The 24,297-nt window shown below is 45.1% G+C and overlaps 1 protein-coding gene across 1 annotated transcript in view; it reads right to left on the bottom strand.

Moving 5' to 3' along the window:
- The window catches only part of zswim5 (zinc finger, SWIM-type containing 5), a 59,258-nt gene extending 41,438 nt beyond the window's left edge, over positions 1-17,820 (bottom strand). Inside the window, exon 1 of the mRNA XM_056293234.1 lies at positions 17,256-17,820. Coding sequence (XP_056149209.1) covers positions 17,256-17,820 — 565 coding nt within the window. The remainder of the gene's footprint in view (positions 1-17,255) is intronic.
- Positions 17,821-24,297: the final 6,477 nt, after the last annotated feature.

The following is a 24,297-nucleotide window of genomic DNA, read 5'->3' as shown; positions in this document are numbered from 1 at the left end:
CTCTCTCTTTGCAGTCATCTGTTCATTCAGCTCATCTATTTGTCTGTCTTGCTGTGTGAGGCAGGGGCCTAATGGGCCATAACAGGCCCTCCACTACACAGACCCATACAACAAACCGCTGTTATTAGGGGGAGAGAGAGAGAGAGAGCGAGAGAGAGCGAGGGAGGCAGGGAAGGTCTGCAAAGAGAGGGAACAAACCATAAATAAAAGACAGCAGAGCAACAGGGAGAAAGAAAAAGGTGATGAGAGAGGGAGAATGGAAGCGACTGCTTTTTCCATGGCGCTCGCTTAACACGAGTGATGGCTGGCTTGGCAATGGATGAACAGGTCCTCAATACATCAGACCAAGGACCTTTTTATTGAATGAGAGGGGACCAGTGAATGTGAGTGGAAAGAAAGACAAAAACAAATAAGACATGGAAAGTGAGACAGAATGGAAAAACAGATTTTTGGGCTGATATTTCAGGCCTCACTGTCCCCTTGTGCATTTATAATACATGCATGCACAAAGTAGCCATTTAGGAACAATAGGAACTATGACTACATTCATACTATCACGGTGAAATTCCGCCCCCCCCTCCCTTTTTCTCCCCAATTGTACTAGGCCAATTGCCCCACTCTGAGCCATCCCAGTCACTGCTCCATCCCCTCTGCCAATCAGGGGAGGGCTGCAGACTACCACATGCCTCCTCCGATACATGTGGAGTCGCCAGCCGCTTCTTTTCACCTGACAGTGAGGAGTTTCACCAGGAGGACATAGTGCGTGGGAGGACCACGCTATTCCCCCCAGTCCCCCCACCCCCCAAACAGGTGCCCCGACCGACCAGAGGAGGCAGTAGTGCAGCGACCAGGACACATACCCACATCCAGCTTCCCTCCCGCAGACATGGCCAATTGTGTCTGCAGGGACGCCCGACCAAGCCGGAGGCAACGTGGGGATTCGAACCGGTGATTCCCATGCTGGTAGGCAACGGAATAGACTGCTACGCTACCCAGACGCCCTTGGCTTTTTCAAATTCATCCGCTACCCCATTTCTGACCGTCGATAACAGGGTTCAAACTAGCCTCAACAGTGTGGCTGGACTAACAAATGGATGGATGAATAGTAGGGCTAATACTTTGGGCCTCACAGTCCCCGGTGTTTATAATGCATGCTTGTAATGGGTGAAGATTAAGTGACAACTAAGAAAACGGAGCAGACGGGACTCTTTTCTAGGTCCTGTGGGAGTTAAAAAGCAGTGTGCTAGTCACATGTGAAAATCACACAGTCAATGACAACTCAGAATTGTTCAGCCACACGGGAGGGAGGCCATGTCCCATTTGCTAATGCACACTGACAATCTGAGGAGTAATACCTGACTGAAGGCTAAAAACTGTCAAATAAAAGGTCACTTGGAGACTAACAGCTTCCTTAAGAATCAAATCTATGTGGGCTGTGAGGAAAAAGGGGGAAGAGAGGAAAATACGACGGCAAGAAAACCAGGCGGACGCATCGCAGGATGATCCATCTAATATGAAAAGGTTAGCGATTAGAAATATTTGTTGCTAATTAGCACACATGTGAGGTACAGACATGGAAAAATGCTAGTCCCGTTACGCTATCATTTTTGAGTGCACGGTGCAGAGCGAGAAATAAAAACAGCATGCAGCAGTGGTTGTGGACTCCACCATGATCAAAGCCAAACAATCATATGGAAATGGCCCCTATTTTTTATAATGGAAGTATCCCATTCAATGGAGCTCAATGGGCCCATCCTCTCTCAGGCTTGTTGATAGCAATTGCAGTTGTCAGGGCTTAAAGTGCTGTGGAGATTGAAAGAGGAACACAGGATATAGCAAAGCACTGCAATACACAACACTGTGTGTGTGGGTGTGTGTTTGTGTGTGTGTGTGCGCGCGCACCTGTCTTTGTATTCACCAGAAAATGAGAAAAGCGGGGCAATTTTTGATTGCCATCTTTGATCTAACGCTGCCGATTCCAAATGGGGACGTACACCACAATAAAGCCTCACATTCACCAGAAATGTCCTGTTAAGCATCTGCATCCCAGTCAGGAATATTACTATGCTGGGGGGGGAACAAACTACAAAACATGGGAATCTATTAGAAATAACTGTGAATGCTGTGTTTAAATAAATAAATAACATCATAACACACAACCTAAAGGTTATTCCATAAGATCCGATTCTGGTTTTACTCGTTTGCCATAGTGTGTGTGTGTGTGTGTGGGGGGGGGGCACAGTATCCTCAGTGCATCATCCCTACACTAGTCCCACTGGTTTTTGCAGTGGGAATTGGAAGAGAATCTGCTGGTATTTACAGTCCCACATGAATCAAAACAATGGAGACCAATGACAATGTTCCTGTGTGGTGTACGAGGCTGATTCCAATCTAACTGCCCCTGAGAAACCACCACTGTTCCCATGTTTGCACTCTTATGTGTTACTCCCTCTCTCTCCCTCATGCAACTTCAGAGGAACAGAAAGAAAGAAAGAAAGAAAGAAAGAAAGAAAGAAAGAAAGAAAGAAAGAAAGAAAGAAAGAAAGAAAGAAAGAAAGAAAGAAAGAAAGAAAGAAAGAAAGAAAGAAAGAAAGAAAGAAAAAGGCCAGGAAAGAAAGAAAGGCCAGGAAAGGAAGGAAGAAAGAAAGAAAGAAAGAAAGAAAGAAAGAAAGAAAGAAAGAAAGAAAGAAAGAAAGAAAGAAAGAAAAAGGCCAGGAAAGAAAGAAAGGCCATGAAAGGAAGGAAGAAAGAAAGAAAGAAAGGAAGGAAGAAAGGCAAGGCAAGGCAAGGCAAGGCAAGGAAAGAAAGAAAGAAAGGCTAGGAAAGGAGGAGGGAAACCTGATGTCCGCCCTGTCAGAAGCCTGTCAATCAAAGGATTCGAGACGCTTTGCCAGCATTGGCTGTGGTCTCACATTTTCTCAGCAGTTCTTTGAATCGCGGTGCGATAAAAAACCTTGGGAGCAGTCTGCAGGTTTCACTTGGCCCCGCAACGGAAAAACGGTAAATTATTCCAGCGACGGTGTTAATGTTCTCCATTATAAATCTAATGAAACAAAAGGCAGCCAAGCAACGCTGGCCATTGGGTGACTTTGGGAAGAAAAACTGACGAATTTTCAGTCAATTATTATTAGATAGGTTTCACTGCCTCTGGGATATTTTTTTCTCTTTTTTTAACGAAGAACAGATGCATATGTAAAATGCATGCTGCCATTAGAGGTCTTAATGCAAAGCAAGGTTCAGTTACCAAGCCTAAGGGCTGAAACAGGAATAGAACAGGAAAGCACGCATACAAACACACGCACACACACACACACACACACACACACACACACACACACACACACACACACACACACACACACACACACACACACACACACACACACACACACACACACACATGTGCATGCAGGGACGTGCGCACACAAAAGTACACCTAGAGTCTTCTGCTTGAATGAGTTCTATTCAACCATCAAGTGATCAATATCACTAGAGATGAGCAGTGAACGGATTAGATTGCCATTACGCTTTAAGAAGAGAAGGAAAATGGGTTTGGAGTCAATAGAACTAAGGATGTGGTCTTAAAAGTTTCGGTCTGAGGAAAAGTTCCTTTTATTGCAGACAGTTGAGGACTCGGGGGGCGGGGGGATGACAGGTTTCATATCTGCTCAGTTCCTAGTAGGAAGGAACTGTTGTTATGTTGTTAGACACAATATCCACTTATTGCTCGGCCTTTTGTTTTTTATTTTTAAATTATTATTAAAACACACACTCTTTAATCAATACTCCATTGTATTTTGGTGTATTTCTTGCTCGCAATTGTATGCAAAGATGCAAGGCTTGCAAAAAAAGCAGCAAATAGTGTCTAGGTGAGGTGTCCGGGTAGTGTAGCTGTCGATTCCGCTGCCTACCAACACGGGGATCGCCAGTTCGAATCCTCGTGTTACCTCCGGCTTGGCTGGGTGTCCCTACAGACATTATTGGCCGTGTCTGCGGGTGGGAAGGCAGACGTGGGTATGTGTCCTGGTCGCTGCGCTAGCGCCTCCTCTAGTCGGTCGGGGTGCCTGTTCAGGAGCAGCAACCGGGATGGCTTGGAAGAGTGGGGTAATTGGCCAAGTACAACCGGGGAGAAAAAAAGGAGGAAACCCCCCCCCCCAAAAAAAAACAGTGTCTAGGTGGGGAATGGGAAGAAGAAAGTGAATCAGAAATGAACGAGGATAATGTGTCTACATTATCTAGTTAACCACGAAAAGCGCATAAATCCAACTCTGGTTTTGTGCCACCCACAAGTAGATTATGATTGAGAAAGATTTAAGGAGGATTAATTCCCTTTCAACATTTTCTCCTCTTCTAGGTTTTCGCTGGGACGGACTAGGCTTCTGTAAGCACACACACTAAATGTGTCCATCATTCAAAAAGCTCTGTTGCTAGCAGCATTTTGTCAATGCATGCAACACTGTCAAAACTTCTAAAACCGCTTCAGGCCCAATGGAGAAGTTAGCTTTAAAAAAGATCTTGCCACCTGGGGTGCCTATTTAACCAGAGTGGCCCAGGTAGCTCCATCATAAGATATTCAAATAAGTTATAAATGCGTCAATATACTTTCATTTTAAAAAAAAAGGAAGTTTAACCATGGTTGGAAACAATATGGTGAACATCAATAGTATACTTGTGATTTTGCATTTTTGTTTACCACAAAATGGTTAGTACTGACACTTATAAAAAGATAAGAGAACTGGAAAAAGGAAACGAGAACAGTTCTTAACAGGGTAGCACAACAAATCATGTGACATGGCTGACCACTGGCACACAAGTGGTGACTAGGGGCTGCTGTGCAAACAGCTCAACTCGTCTGGCCATTCAGCCTGTGCTAATTGTGCTGGTGCAACGTGCCGGTGAACTGACACGTTTCGCCCGAACAGCTGGTGCTGAAACACGGACAAGGGCTGAAATGATTATTCATTACCTACCACCAACCATACTCACACCGGCCTCCTCTTCCCACTTTTCATTTGTTTTGCAAATAGCCACCTGAGTATTTCTTCTTTTAAAAAAAAAAAAAATTCCCCCTTTTTCTCCCCAATTGGCCAATTACCCCACTCTTCCGAGCCACCCCAGTCGCTGCTCCACCCCGTCTGCCAATCCGGGGAGGGCTGCAGACTACCACATGCCTCCTCCGATACATGCAGAGTCACCAGCCGCTTCTTTTCACCTGACAGTGAGGAGTTTCATTAGGGGGACGTAGCACGTGGGAGGGTCACGCTATTCCCCCCAGTTCCCCCTCCCCCCTGAACAGGCGCACCGACCGACCATAGGAGGCGCTAGTGCAGCGACCAGGACACATACCCAGCTTCCCACCCACAGACACGGCCAATTGTCTCTGTAGGGATGCCAGAGCAAGCTGGAGGTAACACGGGGATTCGAACCGGCGATCCCAGTGTTGGTAGGCAACGGAATAGACCACTACACCACCCGGACACCCACACTTTTCATTTGTGTTTTGCAAATATCTACCTGTGTATTTCTGACAAGGATGACGGGCTCACAGTCTTTCACCCTCATGAAAGTGGCCCCTATCTGTGATATGATGGCGTATGCTATTCAAGCTCTATGATAGGAAAATGGCAAGCATTTGCATCGCCCTTTGCACTCCTTTATGTCGATAGTGGACAGGAGAGGTGCCATGAGAGAATATTCTTCCAAAGAATTCAAAAGATTGTTACTTAAACTTTATATCTTAGAACAAGTGAAAAGAGTTAGGCTGGATTTTGCTCCCAAAATAACACAGTGAAAAAGCTTGCGTGTTAGCCCATTTGTGGCAAATAAAACCTGAGAGCACGCTTTTATTTTTTTTAACTGCAAGAATGCCACCCGTCTGTGCCTGGGTTTTCCTTTCAGATGAGCACTGAGCCACGAGCATGTGTTATTTTTCTGAGAATGGGTTGTTTAATTTCGTGTGATCGTAGCCACCAGTAGAGCATGGTAGAAAAAAAATCATTTAAGGCCTTAACAAGAAAAGCCATTCTGGCAATTATGAAACCCTTATCCAAAATAAGACTGTTTAATATGCTGTTGAAATGTGTGTGTGTGTGTGTGTGTGTGTGTGTGTGTAGTGTGATGTGTGATGTGATAACAGAAACACAGTGTTGACTTTGCAAAAAATAAAAGCATTTACTTCCCCATTCACCACTCAAACGTTAGCAAAGTGCAAAACCCAACATGTTACCGTGACGTGCAAAGGCCGGCTGGACATGATGGCCTATTAACTCTCAGACAAAAAGCTATGTGACTTCTCGGTATTCACCGGTAGAATTCCCACTGACCAACAAATATGGCTTGATTTGTCTCAATTTTGCATTTCAAATGTTTCCCCGCCACACACACACACACACACACACACACACACACACACACACACACACACACACACACACACACACACACCTGGTTTTCTCTGTCACACTCTCACTCTATCCTCAACATTTGTTAGGCAATTACAACCAAATGAGGGCATAATAGGCCTGTCTGAATGGTAAGCCTTCACTTTTAAGTGGAGCGTCTCTCTCTCACTCCCCTTCACACACAGGCATGGACAGGGGCCAAACTGGAAAAAATATCACATAAAACACACACACACAAAGCAAACACAAGTGCGCACATGTGAACACTCACCCACTCACACACACACACACACACACACACACACACACACACACACACACACACACGTGAAGTAAATAAAAAACAGGTGTGGACCAGTGCAATGGCTGATAGTGTACAGCAGGCTATCAGCTTGAAAAGCTGAGAGGACAAGGCCACCATTGATCTCCACCTCTAACTGTACATCTACCAGCCGAGGTAAAAACACCGTTATCAACCCGCCAAAAGTAAAAATAAATAAAATTTAAAAAAAAACCTAACCGACAAAGAGCAATAGTTGGGGTGGCAAGGTATATAACCAGGACACGAGCAATAAAACGCTGTTTACTGTACTGCACTTTATGGGCATTGAATGTACAAAGGCAGATAATGTGGACACCTACATCCTAGGCACGCACGCATGCATGCACGCACACGTGCGCGCACACACACACACACACACACACACACACACACACACACACACACACACACACACACACACACACACACACACACACAATATATAAAGCTGCTGCTGAGGAAACATATAAAGGAAGAGCATGTCCTGCATACAAGAAAGCCAAGCTAACAGTAGCTGCACACACCTAAACCTTGACTTTTTATGGCTCTCGCTCGACATAAGTGTAAAATAGGAGTGGCATGGTTGGAAGCTGAGGCAGAAAAGTTATGTGGCCAAAAATGTGTCCGTTTATGAGACGCCGAGGCCAAGAAATGCCTGCCAACATGCAGGTATTTGTGTTACATTAAACTCTGGATTAGAAGAGTGACTCTGAATTCGTACAGAGCCTTTATGTAGAGCCGTGACTGGTTCGCCCTTTAACAGCGCTACTGGGCAACAAACCCAGTGGTCCAACTGAGAAGTAGCTGTGTTTTTCAATGCAATGTACAGACTGTCACCTTGCTCTCTCTAAAAATTAATATTAATCTTACATAATCACCCTTCTCGCTTTCTCCCTCCTTCCCTACCTCTCTCCCTCTTTCTCTCTCTCTCTCACACACACACACGCACACACAGGTGCCTCTCTCTTTGATGAATATAGCAACAGAGCGTCTTCTAATGGCTTCATCCTTCACGAGCCTCTCTGAGCGCTAATAAGAGTGAGGGGACATTTCGTTTTACTCATTTGCTCCTTTTGAGTATAGCAGCCACTGAATTAATTATGTTGATTAAATATTGTCTGTCTGCGTGGAACCGCATAAGGGTGGAAAAAAAGGCACTTGAAGCGTATACGCCTGTGTGTGTGTGTGTGTGTGTGTGTGTGTGTGTGTGTGTGTGTGTGGTGTGTGGAGAAGTGGCTCTGAATGAGCTGTGGCCAGAAAAAAATGGTTGAGAGTGAGAGATAAAGAGAAGGGAAGATAAAGACAGAGAGAGGGGGAAAGAGAAGGAGCGGCATATATGGACCCAAGAAAAGAAAATATGCTATGAAAAATGTATCTTCGAGCATGCTGCTAAATTACTGCAGTGAAGAGAGCATTAAGTATTTCTCAACACAAAAGGCATGCCAAAAAAAAACAACAACAAAAAATGCAAATAAAGCCAGTTGCCGAATTAGTATGGCTTGACTGGTAGGGGTGCAAAGCTCAAATGATGGTAACAAAAGCCTCATATGTAAATATGTGTGGGTCTGGGTGTGTGCGAACACAAGACACATATTCCATTAACCCATTTATCACTATACACTTCATCGGGGTTCAGCTGTCACTCTGAATGGGCCTGACACCAGTGAAGATGTTCGTCATCACAAGAACCTGAACCAACATCCAGCGAGGTGGCAACACCCAGAGAGATGCAAACTGAAAGACACATTTACTGTCCACTCTTTCCTGACAGATCACAATCTTCTCGTTACACACACACACACACACACACACACACACACACACACACACACACACACACACACACACACACACACACATAGACACAGACACACACACACACAGACACACACACACCAAGATAAAAAGAACACCATGGAATAAGACACGTCGGTCACACTTTTCGACTAGACAGCACCCTCAAGATAGAGGATGATGTAAGGATGATTCAAGTAACCCTTAGCAGTATAGATTACAAGGAGAGAGGAGATGATTGCCAGAGAGAGGGAAAGGGCGAGCAAAAGATAAGAAAGGACAGAGTGTGGAGAAGACAGATTGACATAGTGCAAGACGTTTTCTTAACCGGAGTTCCTCTTCTGAAACACTGAGGAAGAGAGTGTGAGATGAGGCAACTGGAGATGAGCTCACTCCCTCTTTTAGTGGAATGTTGTTGGGCAACTGAAAAACCGTCTACACACCAAAAGAACTGCAGACTCAACCATGCATCACTTTCTGCCAGGAAATGGTGTCTTGAGAAACAGTGTGTGTGTGTGTGTGTGTGGGGGGGGGGTCGCACAGCGTTTCAAAACAGCTGAATGATAGTCGGATGTTGTCCAGCGACGTTCGACTCTGCTGCCTCCCTCTGTCAGTTAGACTGGATTCACACAAAATCAGGCAATGCATCAAAAACGCAAGTCCTCCCACAGACGGTTCTGCAAAACAAAAACAAAACAAAACAAAACAACGACAAAAACGCAGCGGCGTCCAGCAAGAAAGTTGAGCCAGAGCCAATTTTTGCCTCAACGCAACCCAATGTCACACTGCGGTAGCCTATCACGTAGCCGGCAATACTTCTTCCAACCCAGAAGGTGGCAGTAATGTGCCCAAAGGCTGATTGCCAACCGCCATTACAAAAGAAGAAGACGAAGAAACCGAAGAAGAAGAAGAACAACAACTACAACTGAAGCTAGAGGCGGTACTGATCGGTAGAGGCTAGATCCCATCGATGCAGAGAACGGAAATGGAGTAGAGAACGGTCAACTGAGCATGCGCGAAATGCCTCTACCATGTCTCCACACGCCCCGCGTAGCATCCAGGCGCTAGGATTCTAGGAAGACCCACCCCTACTCTGCGTCTGATTAGCTAACTTTAACCCTAACCCCGCCCTAACCCTAACCTACCCAAACAACGGAGGCAACGAGTACTTGCGCATGCTCAGTTGACCGTTCTCTGCATCGGTGGGAACTAGCCTCTACCGATACTGATCGCCACCGTGTTAACCTTTTCCGAGCTGTACATGCCCGTTATCAGGGAGTACGAAGACATTAATGGCCGTGCAGTCGCTTGACGTTGCGTCACTGTTCACGTTGGGATTTCTGACAAATCTCCAAATGTCAAAGGTTTGTCGTACCAAATCACAGCATGAATTTTCTTCAGGGTCTGGGTGCCTTAATGTGGTATCTTGGAGGAATTTTTGACTTCATCAATTCTCGAGTGGTCAAAAGTGGTTAAAGTTTAAAGAGTTCAAGAGCTTAAACTGCTACACAGTTGTCGAAGGACTGTGCTTATGTCTCCAAAATTGTCTTTCCAAAATTAGCAGAACCTTAGGTTCAACAACACAGCTCGGAACCACCTGTGCAATCTAATACACTCCTGACAACATCAGAAAGGTGATAAATCAAAAATATTTTTTTCAATACAATGCACTCGATGCATCAACTTTTTTTTTAAAATTCCTTTATAACTTTATGGGTAGCACAAATAAAACCCTTGTGTCAGAAGTTTTTCATGTTTTATTTTGAGTGTTGGTTGACACGACAGGTTCAGTGTTAATGCGAAATATAGGAGAGGAGAAATACTCCCTAAACTTGTTGTGGATGGAGAAAGCCTCCCTGGAAGAGATGTTGCTCTCAAGGCGCTGAACAGGCAACATTCCCTCAGAAGTGAAGTCATCACTGCTTAAGTTGGGGAGGTCCTCTGTCAGGTCCCACCACATGAGCAAGGGGCCTTAACAACCAACTCTGCTGTCACTGGTTCAACGCCTATCAACCGGTCAAAGATAAGGAACTGGTGAAAGCGCACTCCACAAGCCTCCTAGCGTGTGACAGCCAGTAGTTGTACAGGCGTTTCTCTTTTGGCAGCTTTCGTCCTGGATACGGCCTCGTGAGGTTCTGCAGCAAAGGAAAGGCCACGAAAACATGAGGCAGGGGGCCAAGATGTTCTGCAACTGAGAGATGTTGATCTGGGGGGATGCTGAGCCTTGCAGTCGTGAGGGCTTGGCCAAAAACTGAGTTTGATAGTACAGGGGCATACGGCTGCTCTGCCGTATGCCCCTGTACTATCAAACTCAATTTGATAGTACAGGGGCGGAAACGATACCGCACATCAACCACTCCGATAAGGACAATCGAAAAGGACCCCTTGTAGTTATAGAACGATCGTGAATTTGCTGGAGCCTGGATAACAATGTGTTTGCCATCCACAGCTCCAACGCAGTTTGGAAAGTTCCACACCTTCATGCAGTCCTCTGCAGTTGCCCTCCATACAGCCTCTTTGGGTACCAGTGTGTCATCCACCAAGTAATCCCAAATGGCCTGGGATACTTGCCAGATGATTTCACACACAGTGGACACACCAACCCTGTAAATTTATATTATCAACACTGGCCCTCGATTGAATGTAATGTCTATGGTTGTCAATAAAGAAATCCATTCAGTAGTACAAATAGGCATAGTGTCTTTCTATCATTAAACATTACAGTTTATAGTGAGTGAAAGAAATAAAGTACCAGCCCATGTGTAACAAACGAGAGCACTCTCTTTGTGTCTTTTGTGGCCACCATAATCTTATGGATTTCTACAGATCTTTTAAGCCACCACAGACGAACTTACTGAGGACAAATACTCGGTCACTCGGATGGGGATAGCCTTTTTTTGGGGGGGGGGCTTTTCTCCCCATTGTGCTTGGCCAATTACCCTATCTACCGAGCTGTCCCGATCTCTACTCTACCACCTTTGCCGATCCGGGGAGGGCTGCACACTACCACATACTTCCTCTGATACATGTGGAGTCGCCAGGGGGACGTAGCGCGTGGGAGGATCAGGCTATCCTCCCCCCTCCCCCGAACAGGCGCCCCGACCGACCAAAGGGGGCGTTAGGGCAGCGACCAGGACACATACCCACTTCCGGCTTCCCACCCGCAGACACAGCCAATTGTGTCTGTAGGGACGCCCGACCAAGCCGGCGGTAAAACGGGGATTTGAACCGGCGATCCACGTGTTGGTAGGCAAAGGAATAGACCACTACGCTACCCGGACTCCCCTGGGAGATTGCCTTTCTATAGTTGGTCTGCTGTGAGTCTGCAGCAATAAGCTGAACTGCTCCACAGTTAGCCTGAAATACCGCTAAAGCCGGGTGCTATCCAAGCGGAGTTCATGGACCAATCGATGATATTCTCTCAGTTGTTTCCTCACTTGGCTTATTTCGTGTACTCAGCTTCATTGCCTGCGTCTTGCTTGCAGTCGACACTGGAAAATAACGACGGCAAGAAGCTTCTTTCGATTCGTGTTTGCGGACAGGAAACGGAGAAAAAGGTCTAGGTCGGGGGCGGAGGGAAGTTCTTCTTCTTCTTCTCTTTTGCTGTTGGCAAACAGTTTTTAGATCCATTATCACCACCTTCTGGCTTGGGGGGGTTTAAGTTCACAACACGACTTCACACAAACGGGCCAAGTAGTGACGCGCCCACAACGCCGCGCACTGCCGCGACAAGGCTCCGCATTGCCCGATTCTGTCTGAACCCAGCCTTACTGGCGCTTTGATGATGCCAGGGAACCAATACGGCTTTATGTAACTCCACTAACCCCGTGCATATGCAGCACACACAAGCATATATGCACATATACCCCCCCCCCACATACACACAACAAACACACAGCCATCCCCCGCCACCCTCCCTTCTGAGAACAAGGGATTTTTCTACAGCTGGGTAACAAAGCATGACCCAATAATCCTAAAGCTTGACTCAAAGCTAGAGATCCCCCCCTCCACTCCCTTCCCCTCTTTTCTCTCTCTCTGAAGACTTTATAAGGCACTGGAAAGGGGTTTCTAGCCACATATGTGTGTGTGGGGGGGGTTCACAAACACGGGTGTATTTAGCTTTGATTATTCTAATTATGACTTTGAGCCGGGAGCCGATTATTCTGAACACATGGGCCAATGAGTTGTTGATGAGCTCACCTCACTTCAATCAGACAGTATTACCACCGGCAGGGGCAAAAAGACAAAGGCGCGTACCAGTGGAGAGGGATGCTTCCGGTGTACGGGGCAGACAAGCCCCTCTCAACACTTTCATTCTCAAACATTCCATAACTTTTGCACGTGCCATGGATTATTTTTTGGGTTTTTTTTTTTGGAAAGTGCAGAGGGAGTGATAATTCCATAACTTTTAACATATGTCAATTCATATTTCTGAATACACATGGAGGTAAAGAAGTTGCAGAGAGGTGTTGAAAAAAATCAAATGGATGGGAGCTAGTGTTGAAAAGAAGTCTTTGGGAAACCTCGGATATGCCACATCAGAAAAAAAACTCCGAGTTCTACTTTTCTTAATACTTTGGTTCTTTATGGGAGCTAAGTCCAAGTCATCCAGGGGGTGAGACACAAATGAAAATATAATGATAACTCAGTTGAATGAGAAAAGACTGATGCAACAGGCAAACCTTCAGGCAATGGAGATCACAAATTATCACAATTATCAAGTATCTTCTGCAACGTACGGCTGTAGACACGAAGGGGGCATTGGGCCATTTACAGGGGTGAACAAGGCCTAGGCTTAGCTTCTCTTCACATGCTCTCATCTTGAACTTTCTGACCTGGACACCAAATTTATCAAGTCTGGCAGGGTAGAAAATCCGATCACTGATTAAGGTACCTACACCTGATCCCATTAGTAATTAACTGTTCTGGAAAAACAAGGCTAATTCTAAATCTCACCACAGATATTCTGCCTTTGAGAAACCAATGACAAAAACAAGTCTCTAACAAGAAGTGTATAAACAGGAATGAGCCCCTAACACTTGTTTTTTTATAACCAAGAAAAGAAAAAAATAACTCGAATGTTACAACAGAAAACAGTGTGAACACTTTCTGATGCAGCTCATCTTTTTGAGCACTCTTGGTTCTGTGCAGCAACACTTTTGGGTCATTTTGGCTCTTTTAGCATGTCAAACACGGGCAGATTCCAACAACAAGGGCCCCTGATTAAGCCAAAGTTTAGCTAACATCTGCAAGGAAGCAAAGTGAGCAACAATTGGGACTTTTCACAGCAAGAGCTGGGAACTGCACAAGAACACACACACACACACACACACACACACACACACACACACACACACACACACACACACACACACACACACACACACCCAAATCCTCAAAAAAACTTAAGGGAAAAACTCAAAAGAGACCATGATTTCTTTCAACAGCCCTTTGAGCAGCATCTAAAAACATCTACAAAGAAATGGAGAAGGTCCTGTTTTTGCACAGCTAATCCCTGGGTGTGTTTATACATGTTGTTGAATGTGTTTGCTGCTGTTCATGATATCTGCTCACATACGCACAAATATCTCATTCAAGAATCCAACTGAGGCTCATCCCATTGAACTGTTTGGTAACGTGTAATATAATAAACCAAAGAACTAATTTTGTGAGAAACTTAATACAATAGGGTAGATTCTCATTATCGGTAATTTAGACAACACAACCGTGCATCAATCACATTAATGACAATATCTGAGTTTAATTACGATACAATACCACTGAAAGATTATTAAAAAAAATCTATCGCTCAGCCCTTGATGCATCCTCAATTTGAATTAAGAGTTCAGTGACAGGTGCAAACAGGGTCCAAAGTAAAACGACTTGAAAATTGACTGCAATTCAATGAGTTGCTGCATTTACAATCCTACGAATAGTCATCAATATGCCTTAATTAACATGCAGCCCAAATCTCATACCAATCGTTTGTCTGACATACATAAGAATCTGGGATATATTTTCCAAGCACCCTCCAAAACTACTTGTACTTGTACTACTGTTATAAATGACTGTGGTTATGTCACGTCATGTGAAAGTAATGTGAAGTCTGACAATTTACTAGTGTATTACACAATCCTTCCCGGATGCATCCAGACCTGTGTGTGAACAAGGTTTTATTGCCCTATCTCACTGCGACCATTAAAACGACTTTCTTACTTAATCAGAATCAGAATCATGTTTATTGGCCATGTAGGTTTGCACAAACATGGAATCTGACTCCGGTTTCATGGCTCTCTCGGTGTACTTAACACTGAATAACAACATTATTTGTTAACACTTGTTATACTCTGAAATGTGTGACCGGTGTGTCAGTTCGGGGAATTGTTCACAGTTTACCGGTTCCTTTCTCCAGACCGGGGAGCAAGCATTCAAGTCTTATCCTGCTGTCTCATTAATTTAACCTGCCTCATGCCTTGTTGACAGAAAGACAAAGACAGGCGCTTCACTGACCTTGCGGGAGACTGGAAACGATTCACTGGTGAGGCAGGTAAGACTGGAAGTGTTTGCTTACGAGTGCGGGCATCAATGTTAACCGTTAAAACTTCAACTGAACTAAAAATTGGGAAACAATGCAGATCCCAAGTTGTCTTTGTATACCTTTAGGGAGATATGCCCATGAGGTATTTCAAACAACATTTATAATCGTTTAAACAGTGAGCATTCTTCATGTATAGTGTTTTGAAAAGTTGATCTGCAAACGTACAGCCAGACTAAAACCCGAAAGCCTGTAACACGAAAGGAAGCAGATGGAAAAGCGTGTCAAAAAATGTGACACTGAAGGTTCCACATGTACTTCTGCACATTTCACCTAAACTATAATTTCCCACTTAGGAACAAAAAGGTGTAGGAGTGTATCTTTTAAGGACCTGGGCAACGTCCAAAACAATGCCAACCAATGGATGGACATCACTGAGGAAGTTATTTCCTTTGTCAAATTCACGCTCAGATGTACATAACAAATGATCTTGCAGCACTACTGTCTATCCGCACCTCTTGCTTTAAAGCAATCGAGCGAGCTTGCAAGAGAGTAGAGACGAGAGTGCGTCCCAACATCATTTCTGCACAAATCTAAGATCTGTTTTGCTTACAGAGAACATGGAGTTTAGTCATACGAAAGACAAAGCAAGTCAACTAGAAGCCCCATAAACCTTTAGGCAACATGAAACCCCAGATAAGCTCCACTGCTCCCACTGCCACCATATGGCCTGACAAACCATCGAAGTAACCATTTAACCCATTCTATCTCCTCTATAAGTTGGATTTGTACTGCTATTGAATAATTCAATATTTTTAAGTATGAATGTTGCAATTATACACTAATAATCAAAACGCGAGTTAAAAAGTAACCTTTTAAAAGGACCGACTTGCATTGTTAAAATGGGAAAAAAACAAAAAACACAAAAATAGACCAGTTCCCTAATAGTGCTCATCATCTGGATGAAAGGAGAAAGAGGTATGGAAGTATCTTGCATGGTGTTTGAGCTTGCTTTTGGAAATTGCCCTTTGTTTGAGAATAGCCCCTTGTCTGCACGGACTGCTTTGGTTGGAAACGCGAGAAGAGCATCGACCATTCCAACTGGAGGGTTTTTATTGTGTGTGCTGCAGACAAAACGCTCTGCTTGCAAGAACTATACATATATACATATATATATGTATATATGTATATAATTTCATGAAATGTAAAGCGACTAGCGGACACTTTTGGATCCAAACACCACATTCACGCACGCACACACGCGCACGCACATAAAAAAGAAAGTGGCGTCACATGCGCGGTTTCTGCACGCCGACAAATATTTTCCACGCTGGTGGCTACGGGGGTTCTTTGTCTTTCCGAGTGCAGCAAATAAACAAAAGCTGAGGGATTTTGGATCAAGGCGGATCAACGTTGGATTAATCATAATAGGAGAACCAATAACTGCCTTTGTTCCTTTGCCTAAGCTACTCTCCATCGATGGCAAATTCATAAAAACGACTTCAGCTACGAGGAAATTACAAAAAAAACTGACGCTAGTGTCGGCTCTATTGTATCAGCGTCTGTCACCCCCTTTACTCCCTCCTCCTCCTCCTCTTCCTCCTCCTCTCACAGGAAAAAGGGGAGACTACAGCTCGCTCCATCGACGGGTGTATAGACAGAAAAAAAGTGCCGATAGTTGCAGACCGACAGCTTCTCCTTCCCGAAAAATAAAGCGGAGGCAAAGCTTTATGAATGATTATAAACTGTCGTTCTGCAGCCCAGCTCGCCGCACGTACCGCCGTAATAACCAGAATAGAGCCGCAATGTAATGAAGCGCCACAATGGGCAAGTAAGACGGGCAGCCCTTTAATTTTTAAACAGCAGCTGGTAGAGAGCTAAGCTAGTAGGCAACATTTTCACACAGGGCATATAAAGACGGAAACAGGCAGTGAAACCGAAGAACTGGTAGCGATCGGCTATAACAGTCCACAAAACTAGCATACTGCGTAAATGTGTGAGGTCGAAATGGGTACGTTGTGGAAAGGTTTTAATTTTTCTCACACTTTCCACGTTAACTGTGAAAACTCCCATCAATCATTGTCAGCAAAGCTCTACGTACAGTGAGACTTTATGAACGATGTAGCTATAATAACGTGTAACCAAGGAATAAACTGCCTTGTTGTTGCTACTATTGTTATTATTAACGAAGTGTTTTGCTTACCAACTTGCAAAACGTTTTCCACACAACCGGTCTCCAGTAGTCTGATCCCGCGGCGGAAAGGCAGCCCGTCTCCTGTTCCCACCGCTCCGGCTGCCCCCGCGGTAGACGCAGTACCAGGGGTAGATCCTCCGCCGCCCCCGCCGGCAGCAGCAGCTCCGGACGCGGCAGCTGCGGTCGCTGCCGACGCCGACGAAGCCGCCACTACCGACGCCGCCGCCGCCGCCGACGACGAACCATCCTCACCGTTAACGCGACACTGAAACGAAGAGTACATACAAATCTCCTTCTCGTTCCGGGGAAACGACCAGTAGACGATACGGCGCTGGACGGGCTCCGGGATCCGCTCGAAGCGCTCCTCCACTCTCTCGAAGGCCCATTTCTCCGCTACTGCCTTCGCGGCGCAGTCCAGAAGCGACTCCGGCGAGCGGTACCGACAGCCGGGGAACCCGCTGCCGTGGCCCGGCCCCGGCCCGGGTCCGCGCGGTGCGGGGCGCAGGCAAGGTCGCTTGCTGGCCGGGGGTAAAGAGAGATGGTGAGACGGCTGTTCCCTGCGTCCTTCCGCCATGGCGAGCCGATAAACACTGAGCGTAATGTGTGTGTGTGTGTGTGTGTGTGTGTGTGTGTGTGTGTGTGTGTGTGCAGCGAGAGAGAGAGAGAGAGAGAGAGAGAGAGAGGCAGAGTCTGTGTGTGTGTGTGTGTGTGTGTGTGTGTGTGTGTGTGTGTGTGTGTGCAGCGAGAGAGAGAGAGAGAGAGAGAGAGAGAGAGGCAGAGTCTGTGTGTGTGTGTGTGTGTGTGTGTGTGTGTGTGTGTGTGTGTGTGTGTGTGTGTGTGTGTGTGTGTGTGTGTGTGTGTGTGGTATGTGTGTGCAGAGAGAAGTATACGGGCAAGCGAGCAGCCACAGGAAATAAACTGCACGAAAACGAAGCCACGGCGCAACGGAGAAAAGGGGAAGGAGGTGTATGGTGGCGCTGAGTAGGAGGTGGGGGCAGAAGGGACGGGTGGGGGTTAGGTAGGGGGGTAGGTTGGGGTGGAGGGGGTAAGTAGGTGGATGAGAGGTTGAGGGTAGTTGGGTTACTTACTACGTCACTAAACCCACACAATAACAAAACACTACCCGATCGGCGTGGTAGCTTTATCGGAGCCCCTATAGGTCAGGCCTTTTCTCTGCTCTGGCTTCTTTCATTGGCTTCGGGCGATATGGAAAATATCATTCATTATTACATTATCATTACATTATTATCAAGCTAATCATAGGAAAGATGTTTCAGACCTCATTTTGTGGAAAAAATTTCGGTAATAGGCCCTTGTCATTAATTTTAGCCTACTGAATCGTGTATCACAATATGACAATATCCAAACCACTGAAAGACAATACACGACGGTAAGTTAATTATTGCCCAGCCCTACTTTTATGTGGATAAAATGGGCTGACAATAACTGTGATAACAACAACAACAATATGCATACAGGGAATTTTCCTTGGCCTGGAGTGCAGTGAGGACAAGATCCCAGGCTTCTCTAGTTTACAACCAACGTGATCTTTTAAGTTAACGATAGCGTACACTGAAGACCAGCATGGCATTTAAGTCAACAACAACGACACAAAAGTGACTTTTGATGCAAAAAACCACAAGGACACAATAACAAAGAGATGCAGAATTTAAGAACATTTACAAGGAACAAAATGATGATACTAATAATCAGGTTAGAGTAGTACTAACAATGGCAGTCACGTGGTTATAATAATAATAATAATAACAAACGATCCTCACATCTCCTCTCTGAACCTGCAAAGTCACCAAGAGGAGCTCTCTGATAACCATCTCTACCTCTCACGAGTCACGACGAATAACAAAGACACTGTTTTGTAAATTAGATTCACACCATTATGTTTCTGACACACATCAATTACCTCAGGTCAGCAAATACACATTCCTTTGAATAGAACAGGATAAAGGTCCAGTGCTTTCTTTCCTCAGCAGGCCACGGCTGGGGCCAGCTCACAGAATGTTTATTATACCGTTAATTTGATGCAATCGCCTTATTTCCCTTTCTGTTTTTGGTTTTTGATGGGACTCAAAAAATAATCTAATGGTATTTTAAAGGGATCTTGCTTGATATTCTTTGCTTGGGCATGTTAAACTGAGTGATCTGGGGAAAAAAATTCAGAATCTGAAAAACTTTTGACAGCCTATGAGAAAGACGAGTACAACACCAAGTCTCTCTCTGAGCTGTGTGTGTGTGTGCGCATGCGTCATCTTGATTGTTTTATGGACAAATTATTATGTTCACTACGCGACATTAGTACATAATTTCCATCTGAATTTAATCATTTATATAGCATTTATTTATATTCATCCTGCACTGCTGCTGTTGGCACATATACTTGCATGTAGACATGTACATACCTGTGGGTTTGTACATATGTGTATGTATGTGTGTGAAGTACATTGTGAGTTCTGACAAATGAAGACAAATTCCTCATATGTGGAAAAGCCCACTTGGCCAAGCCTGATTCTGATGTACTCGTCATTGCGTTTATAGGCTTGTACTTATGTGTATGATCTACTTCTGGCATTCCCGTGTGAATTTGGCACTGGCATTTTGGCAAATGACCGTGGCAAAGACAAATTAAATCAAAGCTTATTTGTCACATACACATTATACTAGTATGATGGTAATGAAATGGTTTTTTCATGCTAGTTTCCCTAAATGTGCAAAATAAAACAAGTGTGTGAGACACCATATAAGACAACCGGTGTGTGCATATATCCATCCATCCATCCATCTATTATCTGAACCGCTTATCCTGCTCTCAGGGTCGAGGGGATGCTGGAGTCTATTCCCAGCAGTCATTGGGCAGCAGGCGGGGAGACACCCTGGACAGGCCGCCAGGCCATCACAGGGCCCACACACACACACACACACACACACACACACACACACACACACACACACACACACACACATTCATACCTAGGGACAATTTAGTTTGGCCGATTCACCTGACCTACATATCTTTGGACTGTGGGAGGAAACTGGAGCCCCTGGAGGAAACCCATGTAGACACAGAGAGAACATGCAAACTCCACATAGAGGACGACCCGGGATGACCCACCATTGGACTACCCCGGGGCTCGAACCCAGGACCTTCTTGCTGTAGGCAACCATGCTAACCACTGTGCCATGTATGTGTGTGTGTGTGTGTGTGTGTGTGTGTGTGTGTGCTGACCGAATCTCTTTGGTAGACTGCACTCTGGGGTAGATATCAAGCTGTCAATCAAATACACTGTACCATGGGCAGCTATAGGGAGTGACCAGCCCACGAGCAAGATTTCCATTCAGACATGGGTAGTTTACCAACACATCTCTCTTTTCTCATGCAGCGGCCATGTATGTACAGTTTTGTCCTTGTGTTTCAAATACATAGATAGATAGCTGACTTTATTTATCCCTGGAGGGAAATTAAAATGTTATGCAGCCAGATACATTAAAATACAAATGCCAATATATAGAAGAAGAAAGAAAAGAAAGAAGAAGAAAGCCACTTTATTTTGTTATTGTATTCTTGCAATGAATGTGTTCTCTGCATTTAACCCATCCTATTATAGAGGAGCAGTGGGCAGCTGCACCACCCCGGCACCAACTCCAATTCTTCTTTTCATTGCCTTGCTCAGGGGCACAGACAGGAGTATTAACCCTAACATGCATGTCTTTTTGATGGTGGGAGGAAACCGGAGCACCTAGAGGAAACCCATGCAGACACGGTGAGAACATGCAAACTCCACACAGAAAGGACCTAGGACGGCCTGGGGTTCGAACCCAGGACCTTCTCGCTGTGAGGCAACAGTCCTAACCACTGGGACACCATGCCACCCATTTTTCTTTCTCTCTTTCTTTTTTCTTTATTGTAGATGACCTCGGAGTTGGTGGACCGTTGCAGCTTGTCATCTAGAGGATGGCACAACACAGGAGAGCTAACGCGTCAGGCCAGGACTCCACAGTCTACACCCATCTACAGGCCAGTGGCCACTCTTTCAAGAATTATGATGTGCACATCCTTAATAGGGAGAAACGCTGGTTTGAATGGGGAGTCAAAGAGGCCATCTATGTGAAGAAGGAATGACCAGCCCTGAGCCGAGGGGGGGGGGGGGCTAAGAGTACATCTGTCACTATCTTACAATGCTGTGATTGCAAACATTCCCAAATCCTCTGTGAATAGTATACATGGCCAATGAAACTCTAGTTAATGGTCACAGTCATATTTGCATCTGAAACTGATCATGGGTTTCGGTCATTGTGCAACTGTACTGTTTATAAGGGTGGGGATACCTGCAGCCAATTTAGACTGAAGAGGTCAATGCCCCTTTTCCACGACACGGTACTGGCTCAACTTGACTCGACTCGCCCTTTTTTTGTTTTCCATTACTGGAAAGTACCAGCATTTTGGTAACTGTTACCACTTTTCTGGTATCACCTTTGTCGAGGTTCCAAAAAAACTGGAGCGGGTACCAAAAACCTACACTGAGGGGGTACTGTTACGGCAATGGAAAACGACACAGAAGCAAGTCAAGTCAAGTCGAGTTGAGTTGAGCTGGTAGCACGTAGTGGAAAAGGGGCATTAGATGATTACCTGGAGTATTGCGCATGCATAAAGACATACGTGAATGAATATGTTTGATACATATACAACGAAGCCCACATCACTGACTATAAAATGTTCAACAATTTGACATTTACCTTTACTTGCTATAAAATATTGGGGGAAAAAAAGCCATTTCATTGACCCTTAAAAAAAATGCACGCGCACCAAATGAATCCAATTTTCTCATGGATTCTAGTTGGTCTGGTGGAGATGCTGGAGACAGTAAGTTGTTAAACTGGGAAGAGACGTTATCCATGACCCACCAAATGACTTTTTTTCCTTGTGTGTCGCCCCACCAACCCAACTCCGAAGAATCTTTCATCTTGTACATAATTATATTGAACAATAGGGCCCATTGCAATGGAGGATGCAACTAGTTGCCATGGAGATGATTATGATGGATTTGCGGATAGACAGGGCAGGTAATTGGAAAAAGATTGATAGGGTGATGGGGCAAAAGACAGAGGGAGGTGGGGGCTAATTGGGGAGAGAAGAGAAGACCCTATTACATCCCATCTCTCTGGGATTTACAATTATGAAATGATGCATCCATGCTCTGTGGGATGCAGGATGTACAATGCATTGATTCCTCTGTAAGATAAAAACCCAGACACACGATTACATGTAAAGAGACTTATACATAGCAGAGTGTCTACGGCATCCAGTGTCCGAATTTAAATATGAGCCAAAGGTAAACCAAAGCAATAGATGCAACAACAGAACCAATGACATCACTTGATACAGGTTGGGTAAACTTCCATAATCTGATCTATCTGCACATGGGACGATTGCAGTATAACAAGAGAAAGGAGGACAACATGTTGGATGCTAGCTTGTCGCTCACGTGACAGTTCTATTCTGTCAAAGCGAAAGTGCAACGATAGCAAAGCCAAAGCCACAGCAATGATTATTTATGGTATAACTGATGATCATTTATAAGGTAATTCATTGGCAACAATGGTAAATAAATAAATTCGTATAGCTGTTAAACGACATTCGTATGACATATGCCAGAATCAGAATTATGAAACCGTTTATTTGCGTAATGAGTTTGCACATATAATGATTTGACTTGGTGGCATGGTTCACATACACAACCATAACATAAATCAAAATAAGTTTACGTACCGTGAAGCAGAATATCTATTATTTTAAGTATTCTCAAAAAGGGAGGAAGGGGGAAATAGGGAATAAGAACTGTAGGAGCAAAACAGCCTGGTATCCATCCATGGTGCCATCTTGAATTTGAGAAGTTTGCTCGGCAACTCTATCTTGAATGTCTAAATGTAGTTCTTGTATTGATAATCTGTAACACAGAGAATGTAAAGAGTGGTCTGCCAGATTTTACCTTCATGGCAACAGCATAGACACAACCCCCCCCTTGTCTCCCCAATTATATCCGGCCAATTACCCCACTCTTCTGAGCCATCCCGGTCACTGCTCCACCCCCTCTGCCGATCCGGGGAGGGCTGCAGACTGCCACATGCCTCCTCCAATACATGTGGAGTCGCCAGCCAGTTCTTTTCACCTGACAGTGAGGAGTTTCGCCAGGGGGATGTAGCACGTGGGAGGATCACGCTATTCCCCCCAGTTCCCCCTCCCCCCCGACAGGCGCCCCAACCGACCAGAGGAGGCGCTAATGCAGCGACCAGGACACATACCCACATCCGGCTTCCCACCTGCAGACACGGCCAATTGTGTCTGTAGAGACGCCCGACCAAGCCGGAGGCAACACGGGGATTCGATCCGACGATCCCCGTCTTGGTAGGCAATGGAATATGACCGCCATGCTACCCGGACCGACGTTGCCCGCACAACTTTTAGTTTGAATCCAGTTCCTGCAGAGAGCAAAATTCCCGCCCCTTCCTTTTCTCCAGACGCATCTTAAAGTAGATGCTCAACTGCAAAGCGTCTGGCCTGAAATATTGCTTTATGTGTTCGCCATGGTTTCCGAAAACAGATTCACATTGATTATTAAATAACTCTTATTGTTAGTGTGCTTGCACACACACACACGCACGCACGCATACACACCGGCGCACGCACACACACTTGATGACATCACTGACAATTCCTTATGTTTCTTCTTGGTTTTTTGTTGTTGTTTTTTTAGATCTTCTCTCATAACAGAAGCTCTGTTAATGACAGCCTCCGGAGCAAGTGTAGCACACCGATGACAACACACACACACACACACACACACACACACACACACACACACACACACACACACACACACACACACACACGCATTCACACACACATTCAAGAATCAAGTATCAATCAAGAACAGTTTATTGTCATTTCTATCATGTACTTGTGTACACAAAAGAAACGAAATTTCGTTTCACCCAGCCCACAGGAGTGCCGTGCAACACAAAAGAGAAAAACACATAT

This window comes from Lampris incognitus, chromosome 14 (assembly GCF_029633865.1).
Source record: "Lampris incognitus isolate fLamInc1 chromosome 14, fLamInc1.hap2, whole genome shotgun sequence".
Classification (NCBI taxonomy): Eukaryota; Metazoa; Chordata; class Actinopteri; order Lampriformes; family Lampridae; genus Lampris; species Lampris incognitus.
The sequence above is the reverse complement of the archived record's forward strand: the minus strand, read 5'-3'. Positions and strand labels throughout refer to the sequence as shown.